We start from the raw sequence: 27,834 nt of genomic DNA, 5'->3' as shown, positions 1-27,834 counted from the left end.
ACTCCGACACAGGCGTCAATACTCCGCGCTCACCGGGGTGATGATCAGCGGCGCGTCGTTTTTCCCGTTTTTATTCGTGCAGGGGCTAAAAAACGGGAAAATGCTGTCGCCGAACGAGTCGTGGAAGGTGTAGATGTGCAGTTTGGTGTCGACGTTGTAAAAAGACACCTGCAAAGAGAAGAAGGTTTACGGTTAGAAAAGACGGCGCGGACGACACCGCGGTGCCCAGTCGGATCTGGAGAGGGCGACGCATGAACCAGGTATCCCACCATGCACCTGTCCGTGGTCGTAGTCCACAAAGACGCCGATCTTGTGGGGATGGAGCGCCAGGTCTACGTCGGTGGAGGGCTGCGTTCTGAAGGCGTAGCTCTTCCTACGAAGTACAAGTGAAGAACACTGAAGTACAAGTTAAGAACACTGAAGTATAAGTAAAGAACACTCAAGTACAAGTGAAGAACACTGGAGTACAAGTGAAGGTACAAGTGAAGAACACTGAAGTACAAGTGAAGAACTCTGAAGTACAAGTGAAGAACTCTGAAGTACAAGTGAAGAACACTGAAGTACAAGTGAAGAACACTGAAGTACAAGTTAAGAACACTGAAGTATAAGTAAAGAACACTCAAGTACAAGTGAAGAACACTGGAGTACAAGTGAAGGTACAAGTGAAGAACACTGAAGTACAAGTGAAGAACTCTGAAGTACAAGTGAAGAACTCTGAAGTACAAGTGAAGAACACTGAAGTACAAGTGAAGAACACGGAAGTACAAATGAAGAACACTGAAGTACAAGTGAAGAACACTGAAGTACAAGTGAAGAACAGTGAAGTACAAGTGAAGAACACTGGAGTACAAGTGAAGGTACAAGTGAAGAACACTGAAGTACAAGTGAAGAACTCTGAAGTACAAGTGAAGAACTCTGAAGTACAAGTGAAGAACACTGAAGTACAAGTGAAGAACACTGAAGTACAAATGAAGAACACTGAAGTACAAGTGAAGAACACTGAAGTACAAGTGAAGAACTCTGAAGTACAAGTGAAGATCTCTGAAGTACAAGTGAAGAACACTGAAGTACAAGTGAAGAACACTGAAGTACAAGTGAAGAACAGTGAAGTACAAGTGAAGAACTCTGAAGTACAAGTGAAGAACTCTGAAGTACAAGTGAAGAACACTGAAATACAAGTGAAGAACAGTGAAGTACAAGTGAAGAACTCTGAAGTACAAGTGAAGAACACTGAAGTACAAGTGAAGAACACTGAAGTACAAGTGAAGAACACTGAAGTACAAATGAAGAACTCTGAAGTACAAGTGAAGAACACTGAAGTACAAGTGAAGAACACTGAAGTACAAGTGAAGAACACTGAAGTACAAGTGAAGAACACTGAAGTACAAGTGAAGAACACTGAAGTACAAATGAAGAACACTGAAGTACAAGTGAAGAACTCTGAAGTACAAGTGAGGAACACTGAAGTACAAGTGAAGAACACTGAAATACAAGTGAAGAACACTGAAGTACAAGTGAAGAACACTGAAGTACAAGTGAAGAACACGGAAAGTACAAGTGAAGAACACTGAAGTACAAGTGAAGAATACTGAAGTACAAGTAAAGAACACTGAAGTAAGTGAAGAACACTCAAGTACAAGTGAAGAACACTGAAGTACAAGTGAAGAACTCTGAAGTACAAGTGAGGAACACTGAAGTACAAGTGAAGAACACTGAAGTACAAGTGAAGAACACTGAAGTACAAGTGAAGAACACTGAAGTACAAGTGAAGAACACTGAAGTACAAGTGAAGAACACTGAAGTACAAGTGAAGAACACTGAAGTACAAATGAAGAACACTGAAGTACAAGTGAAGAACACTGAAGTACAAGTGAAGAACTCTGAAGTACAAGTGAAGATCTCTGAAGTACAAGTGAAGAACACTGAAGTACAAGTGAAGAACACTGAAGTACAAGTGAAGAACAGTGAAGTACAAGTGAAGAACTCTGAAGTACAAGTGAAGAACTCTGAAGTACAAGTGAAGAACACTGAAATACAAGTGAAGAACAGTGAAGTACAAGTGAAGAACTCTGAAGTACAAGTGAAGAACACTGAAGTACAAGTGAAGAACACTGAAGTACAAGTGAAGAACACTGAAGTACAAATGAAGAACTCTGAAGTACAAGTGAAGAACACTGAAGTACAAGTGAAGAACACTGAAGTACAAGTGAAGAACACTGAAGTACAAGTGAAGAACACTGAAGTACAAGTGAAGAACACTGAAGTACAAATGAAGAACACTGAAGTACAAGTGAAGAACTCTGAAGTACAAGTGAGGAACACTGAAGTACAAGTGAAGAACACTGAAATACAAGTGAAGAACACTGAAGTACAAGTGAAGAACACTGAAGTACAAGTGAAGAACACGGAAAGTACAAGTGAAGAACACTGAAGTACAAGTGAAGAATACTGAAGTACAAGTAAAGAACACTGAAGTAAGTGAAGAACACTCAAGTACAAGTGAAGAACACTGAAGTACAAGTGAAGAACTCTGAAGTACAAGTGAGGAACACTGAAGTACAAGTGAAGAACACTGAAGTACAAGTGAAGAACACTGAAGTACAAGTGAAGAACACTGAAGTACAAGTGAAGAACACTGAAGTACAAGTGAAGAACACTGAAGTACAAGTGAAGAACACTGAAGTACAAGTGAGGAACACTGAAGTACAAGTAAAGAACTCTGAAGTACAAGTGAGGAACACTGAAGTACAAGTGAAGAACTCTGAAGTACAAGTGAAGAACACTGAAGTACAAGTGAAGAACACTGAAGTACAAGTGAAGAACACTGAAGTACAAGTGAAGAACACTGAAGTACAAGTGAAGAACTCTGAAGTACAAGTGAAGAACACTGAAGTACAAATGAAGAACTCTGAAGTACAAGTGAAGAACACTGAAGTACAAATGAAGAACACTGAAGTACAAGTGAAGAACACTGAAGTACAAGTGAAGAACACTGAAGTACAAGTGAAGAACACTGAAGTACAAATGAAGAACACTGAAATACAAGTGAAGAACACTGAAGTACAAGTGAAGAACACTGAAGTACAAGTGAAGAACACTGAAGTACAAGTGAAGAACACTGAAGTACAAGTAAAGAACACTGAAGTAAGTGAAGAACACTCAAGTACAAGTGAAGAATACTGAAGTACAAGTAAAGAACACTGAAGTAAGTGAAGAACACTCAAGTACAAGTGAAGAACACTGAAGTACAAGTGAAGAACTCTGAAGTACAAGTGAGGAACACTGAAGTACAAGTGAAGAACACTGAAGTACAAGTGAAGAACACTGAAGTACAAGTAAAGAACACTGAAGTACAAGTGAAGAACACTGAAGTACAAGTGAAGAACACTGAAGTACAAGTGAAGAACACTGAAGTACAAGTGAAGAACACTGAAGTACAAGTGAAGAACACTGAAGTACAAATGAAGAACACTGAAATACAAGTGAAGAACACTGAAGTACAAGTGAAGAACACTGAAGTACAAGTGAAGAACACTGAAGTACAAATGAAGAACACTGAAATACAAGTGAAGAACAGTGAAGTACAAGTGAAGAACTCTGAAGTACAAGTGAAGAACACTGAAGTACAAGTGAAGAACACTGAAGTACAAGTGAAGAACACTGAAGTACAAATGAAGAACTCTGAAGTACAAGTGAAGAACACTGAAGTACAAGTGAAGAACACTGAAGTACAAGTGAAGAACACTGAAGTACAAGTGAAGAACACTGAAGTACAAATGAAGAACACTGAAGTACAAGTGAAGAACTCTGAAGTACAAGTGAGGAACACTGAAGTACAAGTGAAGAACACTGAAATACAAGTGAAGAACACTGAAGTACAAGTGAAGAACACTGAAGTACAAGTGAAGAACACGGAAAGTACAAGTGAAGAACACTGAAGTACAAGTGAAGAATACTGAAGTACAAGTAAAGAACACTGAAGTAAGTGAAGAACACTCAAGTACAAGTGAAGAACACTGAAGTACAAGTGAAGAACTCTGAAGTACAAGTGAGGAACACTGAAGTACAAGTGAAGAACACTGAAGTACAAGTGAAGAACAGTGAAGTACAAGTGAAGAACTCTGAAGTACAAGTGAAGAACACTGAAGTACAAGTGAAGAACACTGAAGTACAAGTGAAGAACACTGAAGTACAAATGAAGAACTCTGAAGTACAAGTGAAGAACACTGAAGTACAAGTGAAGAACACTGAAGTACAAGTGAAGAACACTGAAGTACAAGTGAAGAACACTGAAGTACAAATGAAGAACACTGAAGTACAAGTGAAGAACTCTGAAGTACAAGTGAGGAACACTGAAGTACAAGTGAAGAACACTGAAATACAAGTGAAGAACACTGAAGTACAAGTGAGGAACACTGAAGTACAAGTAAAGAACTCTGAAGTACAAGTGAGGAACACTGAAGTACAAGTGAAGAACTCTGAAGTACAAGTGAAGAACACTGAAGTACAAGTGAAGAACACTGAAGTACAAGTGAAGAACACTGAAGTACAAGTGAAGAACACTGAAGTACAAGTGAAGAACTCTGAAGTACAAGTGAAGAACACTGAAGTACAAATGAAGAACTCTGAAGTACAAGTGAAGAACACTGAAGTACAAATGAAGAACACTGAAGTACAAGTGAAGAACACTGAAGTACAAGTGAAGAACACTGAAGTACAAGTGAAGAACACTGAAGTACAAATGAAGAACACTGAAATACAAGTGAAGAACACTGAAGTACAAGTGAAGAACACTGAAGTACAAGTGAAGAACACTGAAGTACAAGTGAAGAACACTGAAGTACAAGTAAAGAACACTGAAGTAAGTGAAGAACACTCAAGTACAAGTGAAGAATACTGAAGTACAAGTAAAGAACACTGAAGTAAGTGAAGAACACTCAAGTACAAGTGAAGAACACTGAAGTACAAGTGAAGAACTCTGAAGTACAAGTGAGGAACACTGAAGTACAAGTGAAGAACACTGAAGTACAAGTGAAGAACACTGAAGTACAAGTAAAGAACACTGAAGTACAAGTGAAGAACACTGAAGTACAAGTGAAGAACACTGAAGTACAAGTGAAGAACACTGAAGTACAAGTGAAGAACACTGAAGTACAAGTGAAGAACACTGAAGTACAAATGAAGAACACTGAAATACAAGTGAAGAACACTGAAGTACAAGTGAAGAACACTGAAGTACAAGTGAAGAACACTGAAGTACAAATGAAGAACACTGAAGTACAAGTGAAGAACTCTGAAGTACAAGTGAGGAACACTGAAGTACAAGTGAAGAACACTGAAATACAAGTGAAGAACACTGAAGTACAAGTGAAGAACACTGAAGTACAAGTGAAGAACACGGAAAGTACAAGTGAAGAACACTGAAGTACAAGTGAAGAATACTGAAGTACAAGTAAAGAACACTGAAGTAAGTGAAGAACACTCAAGTACAAGTGAAGAACACTGAAGTACAAGTGAAGAACTCTGAAGTACAAGTGAGGAACACTGAAGTACAAGTGAAGAACACTGAAGTACAAGTGAAGAACAGTGAAGTACAAGTGAAGAACTCTGAAGTACAAGTGAAGAACACTGAAGTACAAGTGAAGAACACTGAAGTACAAGTGAAGAACACTGAAGTACAAATGAAGAACTCTGAAGTACAAGTGAAGAACACTGAAGTACAAGTGAAGAACACTGAAGTACAAGTGAAGAACACTGAAGTACAAGTGAAGAACACTGAAGTACAAATGAAGAACACTGAAGTACAAGTGAAGAACTCTGAAGTACAAGTGAGGAACACTGAAGTACAAGTGAAGAACACTGAAATACAAGTGAAGAACACTGAAGTACAAGTGAGGAACACTGAAGTACAAGTAAAGAACTCTGAAGTACAAGTGAGGAACACTGAAGTACAAGTGAAGAACTCTGAAGTACAAGTGAAGAACACTGAAGTACAAGTGAAGAACACTGAAGTACAAGTGAAGAACACTGAAGTACAAGTGAAGAACACTGAAGTACAAGTGAAGAACTCTGAAGTACAAGTGAAGAACACTGAAGTACAAATGAAGAACTCTGAAGTACAAGTGAAGAACACTGAAGTACAAATGAAGAACACTGAAGTACAAGTGAAGAACACTGAAGTACAAGTGAAGAACACTGAAGTACAAGTGAAGAACACTGAAGTACAAATGAAGAACACTGAAATACAAGTGAAGAACACTGAAGTACAAGTGAAGAACACTGAAGTACAAGTGAAGAACACTGAAGTACAAGTGAAGAACACTGAAGTACAAGTAAAGAACACTGAAGTAAGTGAAGAACACTCAAGTACAAGTGAAGAATACTGAAGTACAAGTAAAGAACACTGAAGTAAGTGAAGAACACTCAAGTACAAGTGAAGAACACTGAAGTACAAGTGAAGAACTCTGAAGTACAAGTGAGGAACACTGAAGTACAAGTGAAGAACACTGAAGTACAAGTGAAGAACACTGAAGTACAAGTAAAGAACACTGAAGTACAAGTGAAGAACACTGAAGTACAAGTGAAGAACACTGAAGTACAAGTGAAGAACACTGAAGTACAAGTGAAGAACACTGAAGTACAAGTGAAGAACACTGAAGTACAAATGAAGAACACTGAAATACAAGTGAAGAACACTGAAGTACAAGTGAAGAACACTGAAGTACAAGTGAAGAACACTGAAGTACAAATGAAGAACACTGAAATACAAGTGAAGAACAGTGAAGTACAAGTGAAGAACTCTGAAGTACAAGTGAAGAACACTGAAGTACAAGTGAAGAACACTGAAGTACAAGTGAAGAACACTGAAGTACAAATGAAGAACTCTGAAGTACAAGTGAAGAACACTGAAGTACAAGTGAAGAACACTGAAGTACAAGTGAAGAACACTGAAGTACAAGTGAAGAACACTGAAGTACAAATGAAGAACACTGAAGTACAAGTGAAGAACTCTGAAGTACAAGTGAGGAACACTGAAGTACAAGTGAAGAACACTGAAATACAAGTGAAGAACACTGAAGTACAAGTGAAGAACACTGAAGTACAAGTGAAGAACACGGAAAGTACAAGTGAAGAACACTGAAGTACAAGTGAAGAATACTGAAGTACAAGTAAAGAACACTGAAGTAAGTGAAGAACACTCAAGTACAAGTGAAGAACACTGAAGTACAAGTGAAGAACTCTGAAGTACAAGTGAGGAACACTGAAGTACAAGTGAAGAACACTGAAGTACAAGTGAAGAACAGTGAAGTACAAGTGAAGAACTCTGAAGTACAAGTGAAGAACACTGAAGTACAAGTGAAGAACACTGAAGTACAAGTGAAGAACACTGAAGTACAAATGAAGAACTCTGAAGTACAAGTGAAGAACACTGAAGTACAAGTGAAGAACACTGAAGTACAAGTGAAGAACACTGAAGTACAAGTGAAGAACACTGAAGTACAAATGAAGAACACTGAAGTACAAGTGAAGAACTCTGAAGTACAAGTGAGGAACACTGAAGTACAAGTGAAGAACACTGAAATACAAGTGAAGAACACTGAAGTACAAGTGAAGAACACTGAAGTACAAGTGAAGAACACGGAAAGTACAAGTGAAGAACACTGAAGTACAAGTGAAGAATACTGAAGTACAAGTAAAGAACACTGAAGTAAGTGAAGAACACTCAAGTACAAGTGAAGAACACTGAAGTACAAGTGAAGAACTCTGAAGTACAAGTGAGGAACACTGAAGTACAAGTGAAGAACACTGAAGTACAAGTGAAGAACACTGAAGTACAAGTGAAGAACACTGAAGTACAAGTGAAGAACACTGAAGTACAAGTGAAGAACACTGAAGTACAAGTGAAGAACACTGAAGTACAAGTGAAGAACACTGAAGTACAAGTGAAGAACACTGAAGTACAAGTGAAGAACTCTGAAGTACAAGTGAAGATCTCTGAAGTACAAGTGAAGAACACTGAAGTACAAGTGAAGAACACTGAAGTACAAGTGAAGAACAGTGAAGTACAAGTGAAGAACTCTGAAGTACAAGTGAAGAACTCTGAAGTACAAGTGAAGAACACTGAAATACAAGTGAAGAACAGTGAAGTACAAGTGAAGAACTCTGAAGTACAAGTGAAGAACACTGAAGTACAAGTGAAGAACACTGAAGTACAAGTGAAGAACACTGAAGTACAAATGAAGAACACTGAAGTACAAGTAAAGAACTCTGAAGTACAAGTGAGGAACACTGAAGTACAAGTGAAGAACTCTGAAGTACAAGTGAAGAACACTGAAGTACAAGTGAAGAACACTGAAGTACAAGTGAAGAACACTGAAGTACAAGTGAAGAACACTGAAGTACAAGTGAAGAACTCTGAAGTACAAGTGAAGAACACTGAAGTACAAATGAAGAACTCTGAAGTACAAGTGAAGAACACTGAAGTACAAATGAAGAACACTGAAGTACAAGTGAAGAACACTGAAGTACAAGTGAAGAACACTGAAGTACAAGTGAAGAACACTGAAGTACAAATGAAGAACACTGAAATACAAGTGAAGAACACTGAAGTACAAGTGAAGAACACTGAAGTACAAGTGAAGAACACTGAAGTACAAGTGAAGAACACTGAAGTACAAGTAAAGAACACTGAAGTAAGTGAAGAACACTCAAGTACAAGTGAAGAATACTGAAGTACAAGTAAAGAACACTGAAGTAAGTGAAGAACACTCAAGTACAAGTGAAGAACACTGAAGTACAAGTGAAGAACTCTGAAGTACAAGTGAGGAACACTGAAGTACAAGTGAAGAACACTGAAGTACAAGTGAAGAACACTGAAGTACAAGTAAAGAACACTGAAGTACAAGTGAAGAACACTGAAGTACAAGTGAAGAACACTGAAGTACAAGTGAAGAACACTGAAGTACAAGTGAAGAACACTGAAGTACAAGTGAAGAACACTGAAGTACAAATGAAGAACACTGAAATACAAGTGAAGAACACTGAAGTACAAGTGAAGAACACTGAAGTACAAGTGAAGAACACTGAAGTACAAATGAAGAACACTGAAATACAAGTGAAGAACACTGAAGTACAAGTGAAGAACACTGAAGTACAAGTGAAGAACACTGAAGTACAAGTAAAGAACTCTGAAGTACAAGTGAGGAACACTGAAGTACAAGTGAAGAACTCTGAAGTACAAGTGAAGAACACTGAAGTACAAGTGAAGAACACTGAAGTACAAGTGAAGAACACTGAAGTACAAGTGAAGAACTCTGAAGTACAAGTGAAGAACACTGAAGTACAAATGAAGAACTCTGAAGTACAAGTGAAGAACACTGAAGTACAAATGAAGAACACTGAAGTACAAGTGAAGAACACTGAAGTACAAGTGAAGAACACTGAAGTACAAGTGAAGAACACTGAAATACAAGTGAAGAACACTGAAGTACAAGTGAAGAACACTGAAGTACAAGTGAAGAACACTGAAGTACAAGTGAAGAACACTGAAGTACAAGTGAAGAACTCTGAAGTACAAGTGAGGAACACTGAAGTACAAGTGAAGAACACTGAAATACAAGTGAAGAACACTGAAGTACAAGTGAAGAACACTGAAGTACAAGTGAAGAACACTGAAGTACAAGTAAAGAACACTGAAGTAAGTGAAGAACACTCAAGTACAAGTGAAGACTACTGAAGTACAAGTAAAGAACACTGAAGTAAGTGAAGAACACTCAAGTACAAGTGAAGAACACTGAAGTACAAGTGAAGAACTCTGAAGTACAAGTGAGGAACACTGAAGTACAAGTGAAGAACACTGAAGTACAAGTAAAGAACACTGAAGTACAAGTGAAGAACACTGAAGTACAAGTGAAGAACACTGAAGTACAAGTGAAGAACACTGAAGTACAAGTGAAGAACACTAAAGTACAAGTGAAGAACACTGAAGTACAAGTGAAGAACACTGAAGTACAAATGAAGAACACTGAAATACAAGTGAAGAACACTGAAGTACAAGTGAAGAACACTGAAGTACAAGTGAGGAACACTGAAGTACAAGTAAAGAACTCTGAAGTACAAGTGAGGAACACTGAAGTACAAGTGAAGAACTCTGAAGTACAAGTGAAGAACACTGAAGTACAAGTGAAGAACACTGAAGTACAAATGAAGAACACTGAAATACAAGTGAAGAACACTGAAGTACAAGTGAAGAACACTGAAGTACAAGTGAAGAACTCTGAAGTACAAGTGAGGAACACTGAAGTACAAGTGAAGAACTCTGAAGTACAAGTGAAGAACACTGAAGTACAAGTGAGGAACACTGAAGTACAAGTAAAGAACTCTGAAGTACAAGTGAGGAACACTGAAGTACAAGTGAAGAACTCTGAAGTACAAGTGAAGAACACTGAAGTACAAATGAAGAACACTGAAGTACAAGTGAAGAACTCTGAAGTACAAATGAAGAACACTGAAATACAAGTGAAGAACACTGAAGTACAAGTGAAGAACACTGAAGTACAAGTGAAGAACTCTGAAGTACAAGTGAAGAACACTGAAGTACAAGTGAAGAACTCTGAAGTACAAGTGAAGAACACTGAAGTACAAATGAAGAACTCTGAAGTACAAGTGAAGAACACTGAAGTACAAATGAAGAACACTGAAGTACAAGTGAAGAACACTGAAGTACAAGTGAAGAACACTGAAGTACAAGTGAAGAACACTGAAGTACAAATGAAGAACACTGAAATACAAGTGAAGAACACTGAAGTACAAGTGAAGAACACTGAAGTACAAGTGAAGAACACTGAAGTACAAGTGAAGAACACTGAAGTACAAGTGAAGAACTCTGGAGTACAAGTGAAGAACTCTGGAGTACAAGTGAAGAACTCTGAAGTACAAGTGAAGAACACTGAAGTACAAGTGAAGAACACTGAAGTACAAGTGAAGGTACAAGTGAAGAACACTGAAGTACAAGTGAAGAATACTGAAGTACAAGTAAAGAACACTGAAGTAAGTGAAGAACACTCAAGTACAAGTGAAGAACACTGAAGTACAAGTGAGGAACACTGAAGTACAAGTGAAGAACACTGAAGTACAAGTGAAGAACACTGAAGTACAAGTGAAGAACACTGAAGTACAAGTGAAGAACACTGAAGTACAAGTGAAGGTACAAGTGAAGAACACTGAAGTACAAGTGAAGAATACTGAAGTACAAGTAAAGAACACTGAAGTAAGTGAAGAACACTCAAGTACAAGTGAAGAACACTGAAGTACAAGTGAGGAACACTGAAGTACAAGTGAAGAACACTGAAGTACAAGTGAAGAACTCTGAAGTACAAGTGAGGAACACTGAAGTACAAGTGAAGAACACTGAAGTACAAGTGAAGAACACTGAAGTACAAGTAAAGAACACTGAAGTACAAGTGAAGAACACTGAAGTACAAGTGAAGAACACTGAAGTACAAGTGAAGAACACTGAAGTACAAGTGAAGAACACTGAAGTACAAGTAAAGAACACTGAAGTAAGTGAAGAACACTCAAGTACAAGTGAAGAATACTGAAGTACAAGTAAAGAACACTGAAGTAAGTGAAGAACACTGAAGTACAAGTGAAGAACACTGAAGTACAAGTAAAGAACACTCAAGTACAAGTGAAGAACACTGAAGTACAAGTGAAGAACTCTGAAGTACAAGTGAGGAACACTGAAGTACAAGTGAAGAACACTGAAGTACAAGTGAAGAACACTGAAGTACAAGTAAAGAACACTGAAGTACAAGTGAAGAACACTGAAGTACAAGTGAAGAACACTGAAGTACAAATGAAGAACACTGAAGTACAAGTAAAGAACTCTGAAGTACAAGTGAGGAACACTGAAGTACAAGTGAAGAACTCTGAAGTACAAGTGAAGAACACTGAAGTACAAGTGAGGAACACTGAAGTACAAGTAAAGAACTCTGAAGTACAAGTGAGGAACACTGAAGTACAAGTGAAGAACTCTGAAGTACAAGTGAAGAACACTGAAGTACAAGTGAAGAACACTGAAATACAAGTGAAGAACACTGAAGTACAAGTGAAGAACACTGAAATACAAGTGAAGAACACTGAAGTACAAGTGAAGAACACTGAAGTACAAGTGAAGAACACTGAAGTACAAATGAAGAACACTGAAGTACAAGTGAAGAACTCTGAAGTACAAATGAAGAACTCTGAAGTACAAGTGAGGAACACTGAAGTACAAGTGAAGAACACTGAAATACAAGTGAAGAACACTGAAGTACAAGTGAAGAACACTGAAGTACAAGTGAAGAACACGGAAAGTACAAGTGAAGAACACTGAAGTACAAGTGAAGAATACTGAAGTACAAGTAAAGAACACTGAAGTAAGTGAAGAACACTCAAGTACAAGTGAAGAACACTGAAGTACAAGTGAAGAACTCTGAAGTACAAGTGAGGAACACTGAAGTACAAGTGAAGAACACTGAAGTACAAGTGAAGAACACTGAAGTACAAGTGAAGAACACTGAAGTACAAGTGAAGAACACTGAAGTACAAGTGAAGAACACTGAAGTACAAGTGAGGAACACTGAAGTACAAGTAAAGAACTCTGAAGTACAAGTGAGGAACACTGAAGTACAAGTGAAGAACTCTGAAGTACAAGTGAAGAACACTGAAGTACAAGTGAGGAACACTGAAGTACAAGTGAAGAACTCTGAAGTACAAGTGAAGAACACTGAAGTACAAATGAAGAACACTGAAGTACAAGTGAAGAACACTGAAGTACAAGTGAGGAACACTGAAGTACAAGTAAAGAACTCTGAAGTACAAGTGAGGAACACTGAAGTACAAGTGAAGAACACTGAAGTACAAATGAAGAACACTGAAGTACAAGTGAAGAACACTGAAGTACAAGTGAGGAACACTGAAGTACAAGTAAAGAACTCTGAAGTACAAGTGAGGAACACTGAAGTACAAGTGAAGAACTCTGAAGTACAAGTGAAGAACACTGAAGTACAAGTGAAGAACACTGAAGTACAAGTGAAGAACACTGAAGTACAAGTGAAGAACTCTGAAGTACAAGTGAGGAACACTGAAGTACAAGTGAAGAACACTGAAGTACAAATGAAGAACACTGAAGTACAAATGAAGAACACTGAAATACAAGACCTGGTTTAGTCCTGGTTTAGTCCTGGTTTAGTCCTGGTTTAGTCCTGGTGTAGACCTGGTTTAGTCCTGGTTTAGTCCTGGTTTAGTCCTGGTGTAGACCTGGTTTAGTCCTGGTTTAGTCCTGGTTTAGTCCTGGTGTAGACCTGGTGAATGAATGAAGAACACTGAAGTACAAGTGAAGAACACTGAAGTACAAGTGAAGAACACTGAAGTACAAGTGAAGAACACTGAAGTACAAGTGAAGAACACTGAAGTACAAGTGAAGAACACTGAAGTACAAGTGAAGAACACTGAAGTACAAGTGAAGAACACTGAAGTACAAGTAAAGAACTCTGAAGTACAAGTGACGAGCAGTGTAGATTCGTACTTGTCCCGGAGGCTGAGGAACCAGTATCCATTTGCAGGTGTCACCTCCAGTTTGCCCTTCCTGTTTATGGTCCTTTTGGCCACGCCCAGGTCCCAGTCCGTCTTACCCCCGACTTCCACCTGAAACACAGGGTTTGAATGTGAACCAGGTCCAAACCAGGTCTAAACCAGGTCTAAACCAGGACTAAACCAGGTCTAAACCAGGACTAAACCAGGACTAAACCAGGTCTAAACCAGGTCTAAACCAGGTCTAAACCAGGTCTAAACCAGGACTAAACCAGGTCTAAACCAGGACTAAACCAGGTCTAAACCAGGACTAAACCAGGTCTAAACCAGGACTAAACCAGGACTAAACCAGGTCTAAACCAGGTCTAAACCAGGTCTAAACCAGGACTAAACCAGGTCTAAACCAGGACTAAACCAGGTCTAAACCAGGACTAAACCAGGTCTAAACTAGGTCTAAACCAGGTCTAAACCAGGACTAAACCAGGACATGTTGAGGTATATTGTCTGTATCTGTTCATGAACATCGAAGTAGATTTATTTATGGAGAATTGACGCCTTCTGCTGGTTAAAAGTAACTTCTACAACAACTAATTGTTAAGTAAAAATATGGCTCAAATTTAGACCTGTTTTAGACCTGTTTTAGACCTGTTTTAGACCTGTTCTAGTCCTGTTTTAGTCCTGGTTTAGTCCTGGTTTAGTCCTGGTGTAGACCTGGTGTAGATCTGTTTTAGACCTGTTTTAGTCCTGGTTAGTCCTGGTGTAGACCTGGTGTAGATCTGTTTTAGACCTGTTTTAGTCCTGTTTTAGTCCTGGTGTAGACCTGGTTTAGACCTGGTTTAGTTCTGGTTTAGTCCTGGTTTAGTCCTGCTGTAGACCTGTTTTAGTCCTGGTTTAGTCCTGGTGTAGACCTGGTTTAGTCCTGGTTTAGTCCTGGTGTAGTCCTGGTTTAGTCCTGGTGTAGACCTGGTTTAGTCCTGGTTTAGTCCTGGTTTAGTCCTGGTATAGATCTGTTTTAGACCTGGTGTAGACCTGGTTTAGTCCTGGTTTAGTCCTGGTTTAGTCCTGGTTTAGTCCTGGTATAGATCTGTTTTAGTCCTGGTTTAGTCCTGGTTTAGACCTGGTTTAGTCCTGTTTTAGTCCTGGGTTAGTCCTGGTTTAGTCCTGGTGTAGACCTAGTTCAGACCTGGTTTAGTCCTGGTTTAATCCTGGTTTAGTCCTGGTTCAGACCTGCTTTAGTCCTGGTTTAGTCCTGGTTTAGTCCTGGTTTAGTCCTGGTATAGATCTGTTTTAGACCTGGTTTAGTCCTGGTGTAGACCTGGTTTAGTCCTGGTTTAGTCCTGGTATAGATCTGTTTTAGTCCTGGTTTAGTCCTGGTTTAGTCCTGGTTTAGTCCTGGTATAGATCTGTTTTAGTCCTGGTTTAGTCCTGGTTTAGACCTGGTTTAGTCCTGTTTTAGTCCTGGGTTAGTCCTGGTTTAGTCCTGGTGTAGACCTAGTTCAGACCTGGTTTAGTCATGTTTTAGTCCTGGGTTAATCCTGGTTTAGTCCTGGTTTAGTCCTGGTTCAGACCTGCTTTAGTCCTGGTTTAGACCTGGTTTAGTCCTGGTTTAGTCCTGGTTCAGACCTGGTTCAGACCTGCTTTAGTCCTGGTTTAGTCCTGGTTTAGTCCTGGTTTAGTCCTGTTTTAGTCCTGGATTAGTCCTGGTTTAGTCCTGGTTTAGTCCTGGTTTAGTCCTGGTTTAGTCCTGTTTTAGTCCTGGATTAGTCCTGGTTTAGTCCTGGTTTAGTCCTGGTTTAGTCCTGTTTTAGTCCTGGATTAGTCCTGGTTTAGTCCTGGTGTAGACCTAGTTCAGACCTGCTTTAGTCCTGGTTTAGTCCTGTTTTAGTCCTGGTTTAATCCTGGTTTAGTCCTGGTTTAGTCCTGGTTTAGTCCTGGTTTAGTCCTGTTTTAGTCCTGGATTAGTCCTGGTTTAGTCCTGGTTTAGTCCTGGTTTAGTCCTGGTTTAGTCCTGTTTTAGTCCTGGATTAGTCCTGGTTTAGTCCTGGTTTAGTCCTGGTTTAGTCCTGGTTTAGTCCTGTTTTAGTCCTGGATTAGTCCTGGTTTAGTCCTGGTGTAGACCTAGTTCAGACCTGCTTTAGTCCTGGTTTAGTCCTGTTTTAGTCCTGGATTAGTCCTGGTTTAGTCCTGGTGTAGACCTAGTTCAGACCTGCTTTAGTCCTGGTTTAGTCCTGTTTTAGTCCTGGATTAGTCCTGGTTTAGTCCTGGTGTAGACCTAGTTCAGACCTGCTTTAGTCCTGGTTTAGTCCTGTTTTAGTCCTGGATTAGTCCTGGTTTAGTCCTGGTGTAGACCTAGTTTAGACCTGCTTTGGCCCTGATAAAAGCGTGTAAAGTCAGACCTCCCAGTAGTGTCGCCCGGAGCAGATTTCCTGTTGTCCCAAAACGCACACGACTCGGTCAAAGCGCTCGGGATTATTGGGCAGCAGCTGAGCGCGCTCGCTGAAGCGCACCTGAGCAGAACAATCACAGCAACATCACTCACACATCCACAGACTATGAAACCTGCAGCGTCGCCATGGAAACTATGAAAATGTGCAAAGAGCTTTTAATTACAAAGATAGCAGCGTTATTAAATGAAAATGTCAAAAAACAATCCAATAATACACTTTATTATGAAATATTCTACATCTCGGAGCCTTCAGTCGCCATATTTCAACCTATATTTAGTTAAAAATGCATTCAAAAAGTCGCAATGTTCAATAGATAAAATGTTTTCTGTTTTTTCCTCTAAATTGCGCCATAATATTCTGATTTCACGACGACAAATTGTTGAATTGAATTTGTCGCTCCAGAAACAATAAGAAGCGATGATTTTGAAACTTTAAAGTAAACCGTGCGCCATCGTTAAAAACATGAGCCGCGGTGAATAAATCGAAAAAATGAAACGCTTTTGTGGCTCGTTAAGTCGATAATGAGTCACAAAAGTTTTCACCCAAATTAGCTGAAATTTTGCTGAAAATCTTGTTCAAAGTGAAAAGAAAACGTGAAAATGTACGCAGGAAAAAGAATGAAACAAAACACAAATATTTAGCCCCGGATATATTGTTTTTTTCTGTCATTTAATCAACAAAAATTCGATGTTGTAATTATTGTGACGGGCTCATTCTGAAATCGCCAAATAAGAGACAAATTTATCATTTTTGGTCAGCTAAAGATGTTTTTACTCACACTCTTCAAGTCTTCAGACAGAATGAGGCGAGGATGAGCCGTGTTCACGTCCAGAGTCACGTCCACTGTCGGAACGTAAACGTGCAATATATTTACAGCAAGTTTAGGTGAGAAAATAAACGTTTTTTTGTGTAGAATCGATTTTTTTATTTATTTTTTTAGATTTTTCTTATTTCCTCTAATTCCATTCTCACATTTTTTTCAAGACAATACATTTGACATAATTACATCTCTATAAGTCTGTGCCTGTATAAAAAAAAAAAAATCAACGCACTAAATTTGTATCTTTAAAACAAAGAAAAGCTGGATTTGTTTTAAACCCCATATAATAAAATAATAAAAAAAAAAAACAGTTTAATTTATTATGGTTATTTTATGATTATTTTTTAACATTCTTCATTTTGTGTTTTTTTTTTGCCTTTTTATCTCATTTTTTTATAGTGTATTTTTTGTGCAATATAAATTAAACTAAAATATAACACAAATGTTAAACCACGACATACTTTTAGACAACAAACAACAAAAAAATACATTTTAAAAATGTGTCCGGCTGCAGGTGAATAGAGAAAATCTTAAACTTTGAATTTTTATTTTATTTTTTTATTTTAGAGAATGTATTATACGTTTTTCATTATGTCATGTTTTCATTTAAAACGGGGCATTTTATGAGTAAAACTTGCCATAATTGCTTATATTTGAAACCCATACAAATGGAAAGTGCTAAGTTTTAAATGTATCGCTTGTGTGTGTCTGTGTGTGTGTGTCTGTGTGTGTGTGTCTGTCTGTGTGTCTGTGTCTGTGTGTGTGTGTCTGTCTGTGTGTGTGTGTGTCTGTCTGTCTGTGTGTGTGTGTGTGTGTGTGTCTGTCTGTGTGTGTGTGTGTGTGTGTCTGTCTGTCTGTGTGTGTGTGTGTGTGTCTGTGTGTGTCTGTGTGTGTGTGTGTATTTGTCTGTGTGTGTCTGTGTGTCTGTGTGTGTGTGTGTGCGTGTGTGTGTGTGTGTATCTGTGTCTGTCTGTGTTTGTGTGTTTGTGTGTTTGTGTGTGCGTGTGTGTGTCTCTGTGTCTGTGTGTGTATGTGTCTGTGTGTTTGTGTGTGCGTGTGTGTGTCTCTGTGTCTGTGTGTGTTTGTGTGTTTGTGTGTGCGTGTGTGTGTCTGTGTGTCTGTGTGTGTATGTGTCTGTGTGTTTGTGTGTGCGTGTGTGTGTCTCTGTGTCTGTCTGTGTTTGTGTGTTTGTGTGTTTGTGTGTGCGTGTGTGTGTCTCTGTGTCTGTGTGTGTATGTGTCTGTGTGTTTGTGTGCGTGTGTGTGTCTCTGTGTCTGTGTGTGTGTGTGTGTGTGTGTGTGTGTCTGTGTGTCTGTCGTCTTGTTTCGTACCGGCGTAGTCCTGAATCCCTCTCTCTCCTAAAACGACCATAAAAACACAGGTAAACATCGATAGACTGAAGTAAACAAACGTTTTCAGCGTGACGTGGACTCACTGGGCGGAGCTTGTACCAGACTGGACTCGGTGACGGTGTCGGGAAAACCTTTTGTGGTGAGTAACACAGATTATTAATGAATAAAAATAAATACAATAATTTTAATAAATGAAATAAATAAAATAAGTACAAATTAAATGAGTACAAATTAAATAAGTACAAATAAAATAATATAAATACATAAAATATATGGGATAAGTCTAGCTAAAATAATTAAATTATACATAAATAAAATACATACATACAATTAAAGAATAAAATAAATGAATAAAATAAGTACAAATAATAATAAAATAATAACAAATAAAATTATAGAAATAAATACAATGCCTGACCTGTCTCTGCGACGGTCCGAAGCTTGTCCAGAAACTCCTGCAGCTGAAGCGACAGAGAGCGGTACACCGACTCCGCCCCCAGGTCAAAGTTCAAGCCGAGGCGGGTCCAGTCGGAGACCGGGGGAGGAGTCGAGAGCGAGGGAAGCGTCTGGGAAGAGAGAAGACAGGACCGATGTAACAGCCTGCAGACATCTTTGCTCTTTATAGATAGATACAGTTGGAAACACTACTTTTCACCACTTTTAAGAAGTTTCCTGCTGAATTAAGTATATTTGAAGGACAGATGACCTAGAATTTGATCATGTCAGAACTTTTAAGGGGAATAATAACTAAATTATACAAACGCATTATGACTTGGACAGCCAATCTACTAAATATATTTAAAATAAACGGGGAAAAAAGGGGGTAATTTTGTTTTGACGGACGAGGAATGGGAAAATGCATGTACTTCACAAAGTCCCATCTTTGCTCTGGTCGTTGTAGTTGAACAGTGGGTGACAGAGCTCTAGATTCAAGTGAATGATTTGCCTCCCGCACAGTGATGTCACACGTATCGAAAACCGAATCGATACTTAAACTAGTATCGAAACACAGAGGTCCGTTAGTGGGCGTTCCCTCGGATGCCGGATGTAGATAGATGTATAGATAGATATACGTTTATTGATGCCCCTCAGGAGAAACACAGGTGTCCAGCGGCCTATATGCTGTACCTAAATGCTAAAATGCTAGTAACTTTAATTCATAGTGTCTTTGTTTATATACATGGATGAGAATGACAAGAGATTTGAAAGTCTTCCAAGTGCTTTTTTGTACGTTATTGCATTGATGAGTGTGAGTTAACCTACTGACCGTGATATAAATCCATGATAAAGACCTAAATATCTTCCAGAGCCTTCGTACTGAGAGGCAGGGTAACCACTCTGCCACAGCAACACAAGGCAGAACATGAACACACCCGGTTTGGACTAACTCACCACCCGGCGGCGGTGCGGTACCTTAAGTCCATGGATGTGGTCATCGGTCCGACTCAGCTCCTGGAGTTGGGCCTGTCGCGTCCTGAGTTGGTCGAGCTCCAGCTGGATCTGTCGCGACGAGGCTTCGGCCTGTAGTTCTGCCGCCCGGCGCTTGATCTCCAGAGTCTCTAGCAGGTCGCACTGGGCGCGCTCCACGGCGGCGACCAGCGCGGAGAACAGGGACAAGCTGCCGGCCGTCTGCCTCTGGACCGAGAGCTGAGAGAGGGACGAAGAAGAAGAAGTCTTTAAAAGCAAACGCGAAGCCCAGGTGTGTTTCCGATGACATGGTTGAAAGCTTGAAACGTGACCCGTTTCTCAGACTCGACTAAATTACATAGAAACGAAACCGGTTTTGCAGAACGCTGACAGCTCGTATCTTCAGGCAACACACGTTAAACAACCTTGTCTTGTGTCTTTGTTCTGTGATGCGTTTTCCTCGTTTCTCCCCTTACATGTCGAAATATAGCATCAAAGTGCCGGTCGGTGGCTGAGCGGAGTGCACATATGCCAGGCTGCGTGTGCACCCGGCCACGGAGTTGTTTGCTAGCTGAGTTTTGGAACCATCTACAGGCTGCAGAGGGAATTACACAGGTTATTAATGAACGACGGGAATGTTTTCTCGGAGATGCTAGGTGGCCGCGCAGTTGTAGTGATCGTGTTTAGACGGGGGGGAAATGCTCAGAACGAGTCTGGAGATGATTATGGACTGAGAAGATTGTCAGAGCCACGTCACAGATCGAGAAAACGCCACAGATCAAGTCGATTCAGAACAGAGTGTTTTTGAAGGTCGGAGAAGAGAGGAGTTTCTAACCAGGATTCATCAAACTAGCGTGAAAGAAGCGAAATGCTACTCCAGGTGTGTTTTTGGTGACGGAAGAATGTTAGAACATGGTTAAAACCTAAAACAATAAGTTGTTTGATGCACTTACAATTAGTCATACATCTAGTAAAAAGTACATATAGAGACAAGTTAATAAAAGAAATGGTACAATGTTTGAAAATGAGTAGGCAAAAGTAAAACATATATAAACCAGGAGGTGTTTTTATTCACCTCTAGTCTGGACGTAGCTGTTCTGATCTCAGCCAGTTTGGCAACGCGCTCGCTGATCATTCCTTCTACCTCTTGCTCCAACGAGCTCAAATGCACCTAAAAGCAAACAACAAAGTCACAAAAGGTGGAAGTAGACGCATTGATAGCAGCAGCAGCAGCAGCAGCAGCAGCAGCAGCAGCAGCAGCAGCAGCAGCAGCAGCAGCAGCAGCAGTAGTAGTACCTTGGACTCCTTCCACTGGGCCTCGATGCTGATGACGTCGTGGTCGGGATGCTCCTGCTCCTCACACTCAGGACAAATACACATCTGATCGGTCTGACAGTAAAGCTTAGAGGAGGAACATAAACAGATTAGGAGGTGGAAGTAGTCTTGTATAAAGTTGTAGTAGTCTTGCCTGAATGTTGTAGTAGTCGTGCCTAAAGTTGCAGTAGTCTTGCCTAAAGTTACAGTAGTCTTGCCTAAAGTTGCAGTAATCTTGTCTAAAGTTGTAGTAATCTTGCCTAAAGTTGCAGTAGTCTTGCCTAAAGTTGTATTAGTATTGTCTAAAGTTACAGTAGTCTTGTCTAAATTTGTAGTCTTGCCTAAAGGTTGTAGTAGTCTTGCCTAAAGTTGCAGTAGTCTTGCCTAAAGTTGCAGTAATCTTGTCTAAAGTTGTAGTAATCTTGCCTAAAGTTGCAGTAGTCTTGCCTAAAGTTGTATTAGTATTGTCTAAAGTTACAGTAGTCTTGTCTAAATTTGTAGTCTTGCCTAAAGGTTGTAGTAGTCTTGCCTAAAGTTGCAGTAATATTGTCTAAAGTTGTAGTAATCTTGCCTAAAGTTGCAGTAGTCTTGCCTAAAGTTACAGTAGTCTTGCCTAAAGTTGCAGTAGTCTTGTCTAAAGTTGTAGTAATCTTGCCTAAAGTTGCAGTAGTCTTGTCTAAAGTTGCAGTAGTCTTGTCTAAAGTTGTAGTAATCTTACCTAAAGTTGCAGTAGTCTTGCCTAAAGTTGCAGTCGTCTTGTCTAAAGTTGCAGTCGTCTTGCCTAAAGTTGCAGTAGTCTTGTCTAAAGTTGCAGTAGTCTTGTCTAAACTTGTAGTAATCTTACCTAAAGTTGTAGTAGTCTTGCCTAAAGTTGCAGTAATCTTGTCTAAAGTTGCAGTCGTCTTGCCTAAAGTTGCAGTAGTCTTGCCTAAAGTTGCAGTAGTCTTGTCTAAAGTTGTAGTAATCTTGCCTAAAGTTGCAGTGGTCTTGCCTAAAGTTACAGTAGTCTTGCCTAAAGTTGTAGTAGTCTTGCCTAAAGTTGCAGTAATCCTGTCTAAAGTTGTAGTAATCTTGCCTAAAGTTGCAGTAGTCTTGCCTAAAGTTGCAGTAATCTTGTCTAAAGTTGTAGTAATCTTACCTAAAGTTGTAGTAGTCTTGCCTAAAGTTGCAGTAATCTTGTCTAAAGTTGTAGTAATCTTGCCTAAAGTTGTAGTAGTCTTGCCTAAAGTTGCAGTAGTCTTGCCTAAAGTTGCAGTAGTCTTGTCTAAAGTTGTAGTAATCTTGCCTAAAGTTGTAGTAGTCTTGCCTAAAAGTTGCAATAGTCTTGCCTAAAGTTGTAGTAGTCTTGCCTAAAGTTGTAGTAATCTTGTCTAAAGTTGTAGTAATCTTGCCTGAATGTTGTAGTAATCTTGCCTAAAGTTGCAGTAGTCTTGCCTAAAGTTGTATTAGTATTGTCTAAAGTTACAGTAGTCTTGACTAAATTTGTAGTCTTGCCTAAAGGTTGTAGTAGTCTTGCCTAAAGTTGCAGTAGTCTTGCCTAAAGTTGCAATAGTCTTGCCTAAAGTTACCGTAGTCTTGCCTAAAGGTTGTAGTAGTCTAGCCTAAAGTTGTAGTTGTTTTGCCCAAAGGCTTTGTAGTAATCTTGCCTAAAGTTGCAATAGTCTTGCCTAAAGTTGCAATAGTCTTGCCTAAAGTTGCAATAGTCTTGCCTAAAGTTGTAGTAGTCTTGCCTAAAAGTTGTAGTAGTCGTGCCTAAAGTTGCAGTAGTCTTGTCTAAAGTTGCCATAGTCTTGCCTAAAGTTGCAGTAGTCTTGCCTAAAAGTTGTAGTAGTCGTGCCTAAAGTTGTAGTAGTCTTGCCTAAAGTTGTAGTAGTCTTGCCTAAAGTTGTAGTAGTCTTGCCTAAAAGTTGTAGTAGTCGTGCCTAAAGTTGCCATAGTCTTGCCTAAAGTTGTAGTAGTCTTGCCTAAAAGTTGTAGTAGTCGTGCCTAAAGTTGCAGTAGTCTTGCCTAAAGTTGCCATAGTCTTGCCTAAAGTTGTAGTAGTCTTGCTTAAAAGTTGTAGTAGTCGTGCCTAAATTGTAGTAGTCTTGCCTAAAGTTGCAGTAGTCTTGCCTAAAGTTGCAGTCGTCTTGCCTAAAGTTGCAGTAGTCTTGCCTAAAGTTGCAGTAGTCTTGCCTAAAGTTGCAGTAGTCTTGCCTAAAGTTGAAGTAGTCTTGCCTAAAGTTGCAATAGTCTTGCCTAAAGTTGTAGTAGTCTTGCCTAAAGTTGTAGTAATCTTGCCTAAAAGTTGTAGTAGTCGTGCCTAAATTGTAGTAGTCTTGCCTAAAGTTGCAGTCGTCTTGCCTAAAGTTGCAGTAGTCTTGCCTAAAGTTGAAGTAGTCTTGCCTAAAGTTGCAGTAGTCTTGTCTAAAGTTGAAGTAGTCTTGCCTAAAGTTGCAATAGTCTTGCCTAAAGTTGCAGTAGTCTTGTCTAAAGTTGAAGTAGTCTTGCCTAAAGTTGCAATAGTCTTGCCTAAATTGTAGTAGTCTTGCCTAAAGTTGCAGTAGTCTTGCCTAAAGTTGCAGTAGTCTTGTCTAAAGTTGAAGTAGTCTTGCCTAAAGTTGCAATAGTCTTGCCTAAAGTTGTAGTAGTCTTGTCTAAAGTTGAAGTAGTCTTGCCTAAAGTTGCAGTAGTCTTGCCTAAAGTTGCAGTAGTCTTGTCTAAAGTTGCAGTAGTCTTGTCTAAAGTTGCAGTAGTCTTGCCTAAAGTTGCAGTAGTCTTGTCTAAAGTTGCAGTAGTCTTGCCTAAAGTTGCAGTAGTCTTGTCTAAAGTTGCAATAGTCTTGACTAAATTGTAGTCGTCTTTGGGCCAAATGATCAAATTCGTATCATTTATCACCTGTTTAACCTTTTAATTTCCAGTTTGAAAAGTTTGATTTCATGGAATGCTGGAACACTGTAAACATGGGCCCTAGAATTGAATCGTCTTCCATTCAAACTGGAGCCAGGTGGTTATGGATGAACGTTTTGTACCCTACAAGAACAGAACCCACCGTCTCGTCTGCTCCACCTCGCCGGTCCCACTCACCATGATGGCCCGGTTGTGTGCGTCGCAGAGGGGCAGGTTCTTGACATCGCCGGCCCCGCTCAGGGTGAAGCGCCTCTGACTCGGGGCCTGTCTGAGCCTCCGCGGCCGAGGCTGAGGGGGAGCGGGAGAGCCGCTCCGGGGGGAACAGGAGAGCGGGGAGCTGTCCAGGGAGGAGGAGCCGTACCTAGGGAGGGAGGAGGAGCCCTGCCTGGGGAGGGAGGAGCCGGGCCAACGAGGGGGCGAGTAGGTGTAACCGGAGGGGGACGAGCTGTCGGGGTGAGGTAAACTATGGGACTCCGGGAGAGAGGAGACCAGCTGACCGCTCTCTGTGGAGGAGGGCGAAGGTCAAATTAGACTTGAACAGACACGTGGAACAAATGTACTGCAGTAAAAGTACATTTTAAGGACTTCAAGGGAGCTGCAGAGAACGTTAGCGTGTTTAAAGGTCTCATATCATGCAAAATCGACTTTTCAGAGCTTTTAACCTTCTTACAGTGCTATTGGCGCCTCATATATGTGCCCAAAGTGTTTTTTTTGTTTGATTCCTGCAGTTTGGGGGACTTCGTCTCACTTCCGGGCCCTGTGTCTGTGCCAACTCTCGGCTCCTGGTGCAGACGGCTCCTCCTATGGCGCTTCCTCAAGTGGTTCATGTGTACTCAGCCTCGTTTTAACGTATCTGTGGGTGTGTGCGGCGTTTATACGGAGGGCGAAGTGAATGAATAAATGAATAAAATGACAGGAGCTGATGATATCTTTTCAAAAATGGAAAATTAACGTCTTCATTAATCTTGAAAATTGACAGATGCCTGGCTTTTGTGTTTTTGTTTTGTGGGCCACTCTATTTCAGTTTTATTTTTTATATCTGTTTTAATTATTTTTATTTTATTAGTTTTTTCTGTTTTTTTAATCATATGAAGACAAAATGACAATAATAATTTACTCAAAATAACCGCTCTGTATAAGCTAATGATGAGGGAAAACCAGTACAACGTCATTAAAAGCTCATAAAAGTGGGTTTTGCTTCATGTCAGCGTCTCACTCGGTCGGTGGTGCTGGGGGTGGAAGGACTTGGTCAGTTTCTTCTGCAGCTGGTTGAGCAGGTTCTTGTGGTGATGGTGCGATCTCCCGCGTCCTTGCTGCGCCTCCTTCACTCCTTCGATTCGATCTTCTCTCATGGACTTGAACTGCTCCGTGATCTCTTGCAGTGTGCGGTTTATCTGCAGATCGGGCTTCTTGTAGTACGTCTTCTTGCACAAAGGACACTGGCAGACCTGAGCCAAACAAGACAATGGAGTGTCACATCTCCCCCTGCTGGCTGCAAGAAGAACAGCAGTAACCTGAGTCCTTTTGAGCGAGATGATCCACAGATTGTGCCTCATACAGTGGATCCGTCTTCACTAACAGATATGTTTGATTGCAGCGTTTGTTGGCTCACCTTGATGCCCTCCCAGTACGTGCTGATGCAGTGCAGGCAGAAGCTGTGCCCGCACGGCGTGGAGGCGGGGTTTGTGAACAGGTCCAGACAGATGGAGCACAGGAACTCATCGTCTGTGAGGAAACTACCGTCCAGAGACATTCTGCACCGACAGAGAGTAAAGCACACGTGTACAATCACAGTTTATCTACAGGGATTAAAATGCACTTGTTTGTTTGTGCGCTCAGCACTGATGTTTCATGCATGTTACTGGCTAATAAGCCATATCAGACTTTTCTCAGTATGGAATACAAATAGAAAGGCCTGGCCAGGCTATCTTTACTCAGTTTCATTGCAACTAAAATGAAAATAAAATTACAGAATATTGATCCTTGTAATATGATCGCGACGTTGGCAAGGATTGTCATTTATATAGAAGGCTGAGCGCTTCTCTCTTTGCTGTTGCCATGGGGAGAAGCTGTGTGCTGTCATGGGCTTTGCCACTGTCCAAATGTGCTTTATGGATCTGGAGAAGGCTTTCAACCGTGTCCCTTGTGGTGTCTTTTGTGGGGTGCTCCCTCCTTCTCTCTCTCTCTAAAGATACAAAATGGCATAAAACTCATTCTATGAAGAGGTGGCTATAAATGCACATTTTCAGTTGCATATTTTTCACATTTTCAGGCCCCTTGTGATTGCTTCTGTTCACTGGCACAGCCAGGGAGACAGGGGGAACAGCTCAGCCACACTGAAGGAGCTCAGAATAGAGCTGCTGCTCGGCTCGGGCATATGTTCCTGGACACCTTTTCTGGGCATGTCCCACAGTGTTTCTACAACATCATTTCTACAACATCATTCACTTCCCCACTGCTCCTCTTGTATCATACACTTTCACATGATAACATTAAAGCCTGGTAAACACGTGACTTCCAAACATGTACAGAAAACAATCGTGACTGTTGCATAAGTGGTTCAACGCTGTGGTGCCACCAGAAAAACCACATACAACGTCGCCATTTCGTTTCCATGACGTAAAAACGACCGAGATTTAAAATAAACAAGGAAACGTGCTCGACCGGAGAAGTAGAGCGACATTCATATGGCAAGTTTTCCCACACTGACACTGAAGTATTTACAGTGTTATTTTGTGTGTGAACGTTTAATTAACAAGCCACAAAAACTCCACGTTCCAGCAGCTCCAGGACTCGCTCAAACTGGTGAGACTGGTCCCAGTACAAACATTTAGGATTTTAATAAAGGCTCATGTGGCTTAAATTGTACGTGTTTGGTTTGATTGTTTTTTGTTGTGTGGATATTTTGTACAGAGCGCTTTTGTAAATGAACCAGAAGCCCTGTGTTCCCTTTGTGTCAGCATCGTAAATGATAAACAATGTTCTTAATTTTCTACCAGGTTATGAATAGAAAAATTTAAAAAATAAATAAAATAAATAAAATGAATAAAATGAATGAAATGAATAAAATGAATGAAATGAATGAAATGAATGAAATGAATGAAATGAATGAAATGAATGAAATAAATAAATTAAATAAATTAAATACAAAAAGTTAAAACAAATAAAATAAAACAAATAAATACAATAAATAGGTTTAAAAGAATAAAATAAGTGGATAAAAGAATGTCTAAACTAGGACTAAACCTATAACTTTACTAACGGGTCTATTTCAGGACTAAACCAGAACTCAACCAGTTAACCCTTCACCCAGATCAGATAAGAACAAGTTTATTCAAGTTGATGAGACACTGACATGCGTTCAGGTAAAGTAGGGCACTTATTGAGTCTGGAAAAACACTTCAAATTGTTGATTGTGATACAAACATACACTGGATCAGGTCTAAATCAGGTCTACAACACCGTTTTAATCAATAAAGTCAACATACATTTCGGTATCTAATATAAATAAATCAAATCTAGTTTAAAAAAAAGAATTTTGTGAAAAATATTGCATATTCTTTGCATCAGAAAGACGTAATCAACTTAAATTACAGTAGATTTGCAAATGATCTCACGCTTTTGCATGTAATTCACTTTCTCGCAGTGATAAAAGCAATCGGAACCTTCACTCAAAGCAAGAGCACTGTTACTTTAAATAGAAATATGTAAATTGTGTCTCATGTGTGTCCTTAAATCAAACATTTCAAACCGAGTAGCGACGGGAAATGGCCAGATCAGGTTCAAGCAAACACTAAACCAGGTCCAGATCGGGACTAAACCAGATCTAAAACATTTACAAGGAGCGAAGAGGGATTAAATCAGTGCTAAAGCGTTTTTAAACAGACTTTGGCCTATGCGCGTAGTCCAAATGAACATTAAAAAAAACAATAACACAGATTGAAATATTAGTTGTTAATCAAGCGTAACATCTTGCACCGTACCTATCCTTTGGGTTCTCTTGCTCTGGACTTGCCGGATGCTTCACTTC

At 39.8% G+C, this 27,834-nt stretch overlaps 1 protein-coding gene across 1 annotated transcript; it reads right to left on the bottom strand.

Moving 5' to 3' along the window:
* On the bottom strand, positions 1 to 27,834 carry LOC140372033 (zinc finger protein RFP-like). The gene is made up of 15 exons (XM_072459288.1): positions 27,788 to 27,834; positions 25,417 to 25,558; positions 25,021 to 25,252; positions 23,982 to 24,307; positions 20,898 to 21,002; positions 20,677 to 20,772; positions 19,608 to 19,841; positions 18,613 to 18,760; positions 18,278 to 18,325; positions 18,174 to 18,200; positions 16,801 to 16,865; positions 15,972 to 16,082; positions 13,571 to 13,689; positions 277 to 373; positions 1 to 168 (listed from the first exon to the last, which is right to left on the bottom strand). Exons 2-15 carry the CDS (start codon positions 25,555 to 25,557, stop codon positions 16 to 18), a joined length of 1,902 nt encoding a protein of 633 aa, XP_072315389.1. The 5' UTR covers position 25,558; positions 27,788 to 27,834; the 3' UTR covers positions 1 to 15.

Source organism: Eucyclogobius newberryi, unplaced genomic scaffold, assembly GCF_026437365.1.
Source record: "Eucyclogobius newberryi isolate DKJ021-1_F unplaced genomic scaffold, fEucNew1.0.hap1 SCAF_22, whole genome shotgun sequence".
Classification (NCBI taxonomy): domain Eukaryota; kingdom Metazoa; phylum Chordata; class Actinopteri; order Gobiiformes; family Gobiidae; genus Eucyclogobius; species Eucyclogobius newberryi.
This window is presented reverse-complemented; position numbering and strand designations above follow the sequence as displayed.

Bases quoted from the DNA above. Each gene is read 5' to 3' on its own strand.
- LOC140372033 (XM_072459288.1), bottom strand. From the start codon at position 25,557: ATGTCTCTGGACGGTAGTTTCCTCACAGACGATGAGTTCCTGTGCTCC. The intron at 19,842-20,676 runs GTGAATAAAAAC...TCCCTCTCTCAG, and splicing joins CAGCTACGTCCAGACTAGAG to CTCTCGGTCCAGAGGCAGAC. The intron at 16,083-16,800 runs GTGAGTAAAAAC...TGTTCTGCTCAG, and splicing joins TGTCTGAAGACTTGAAGAGT to GTGCGCTTCAGCGAGCGCGC.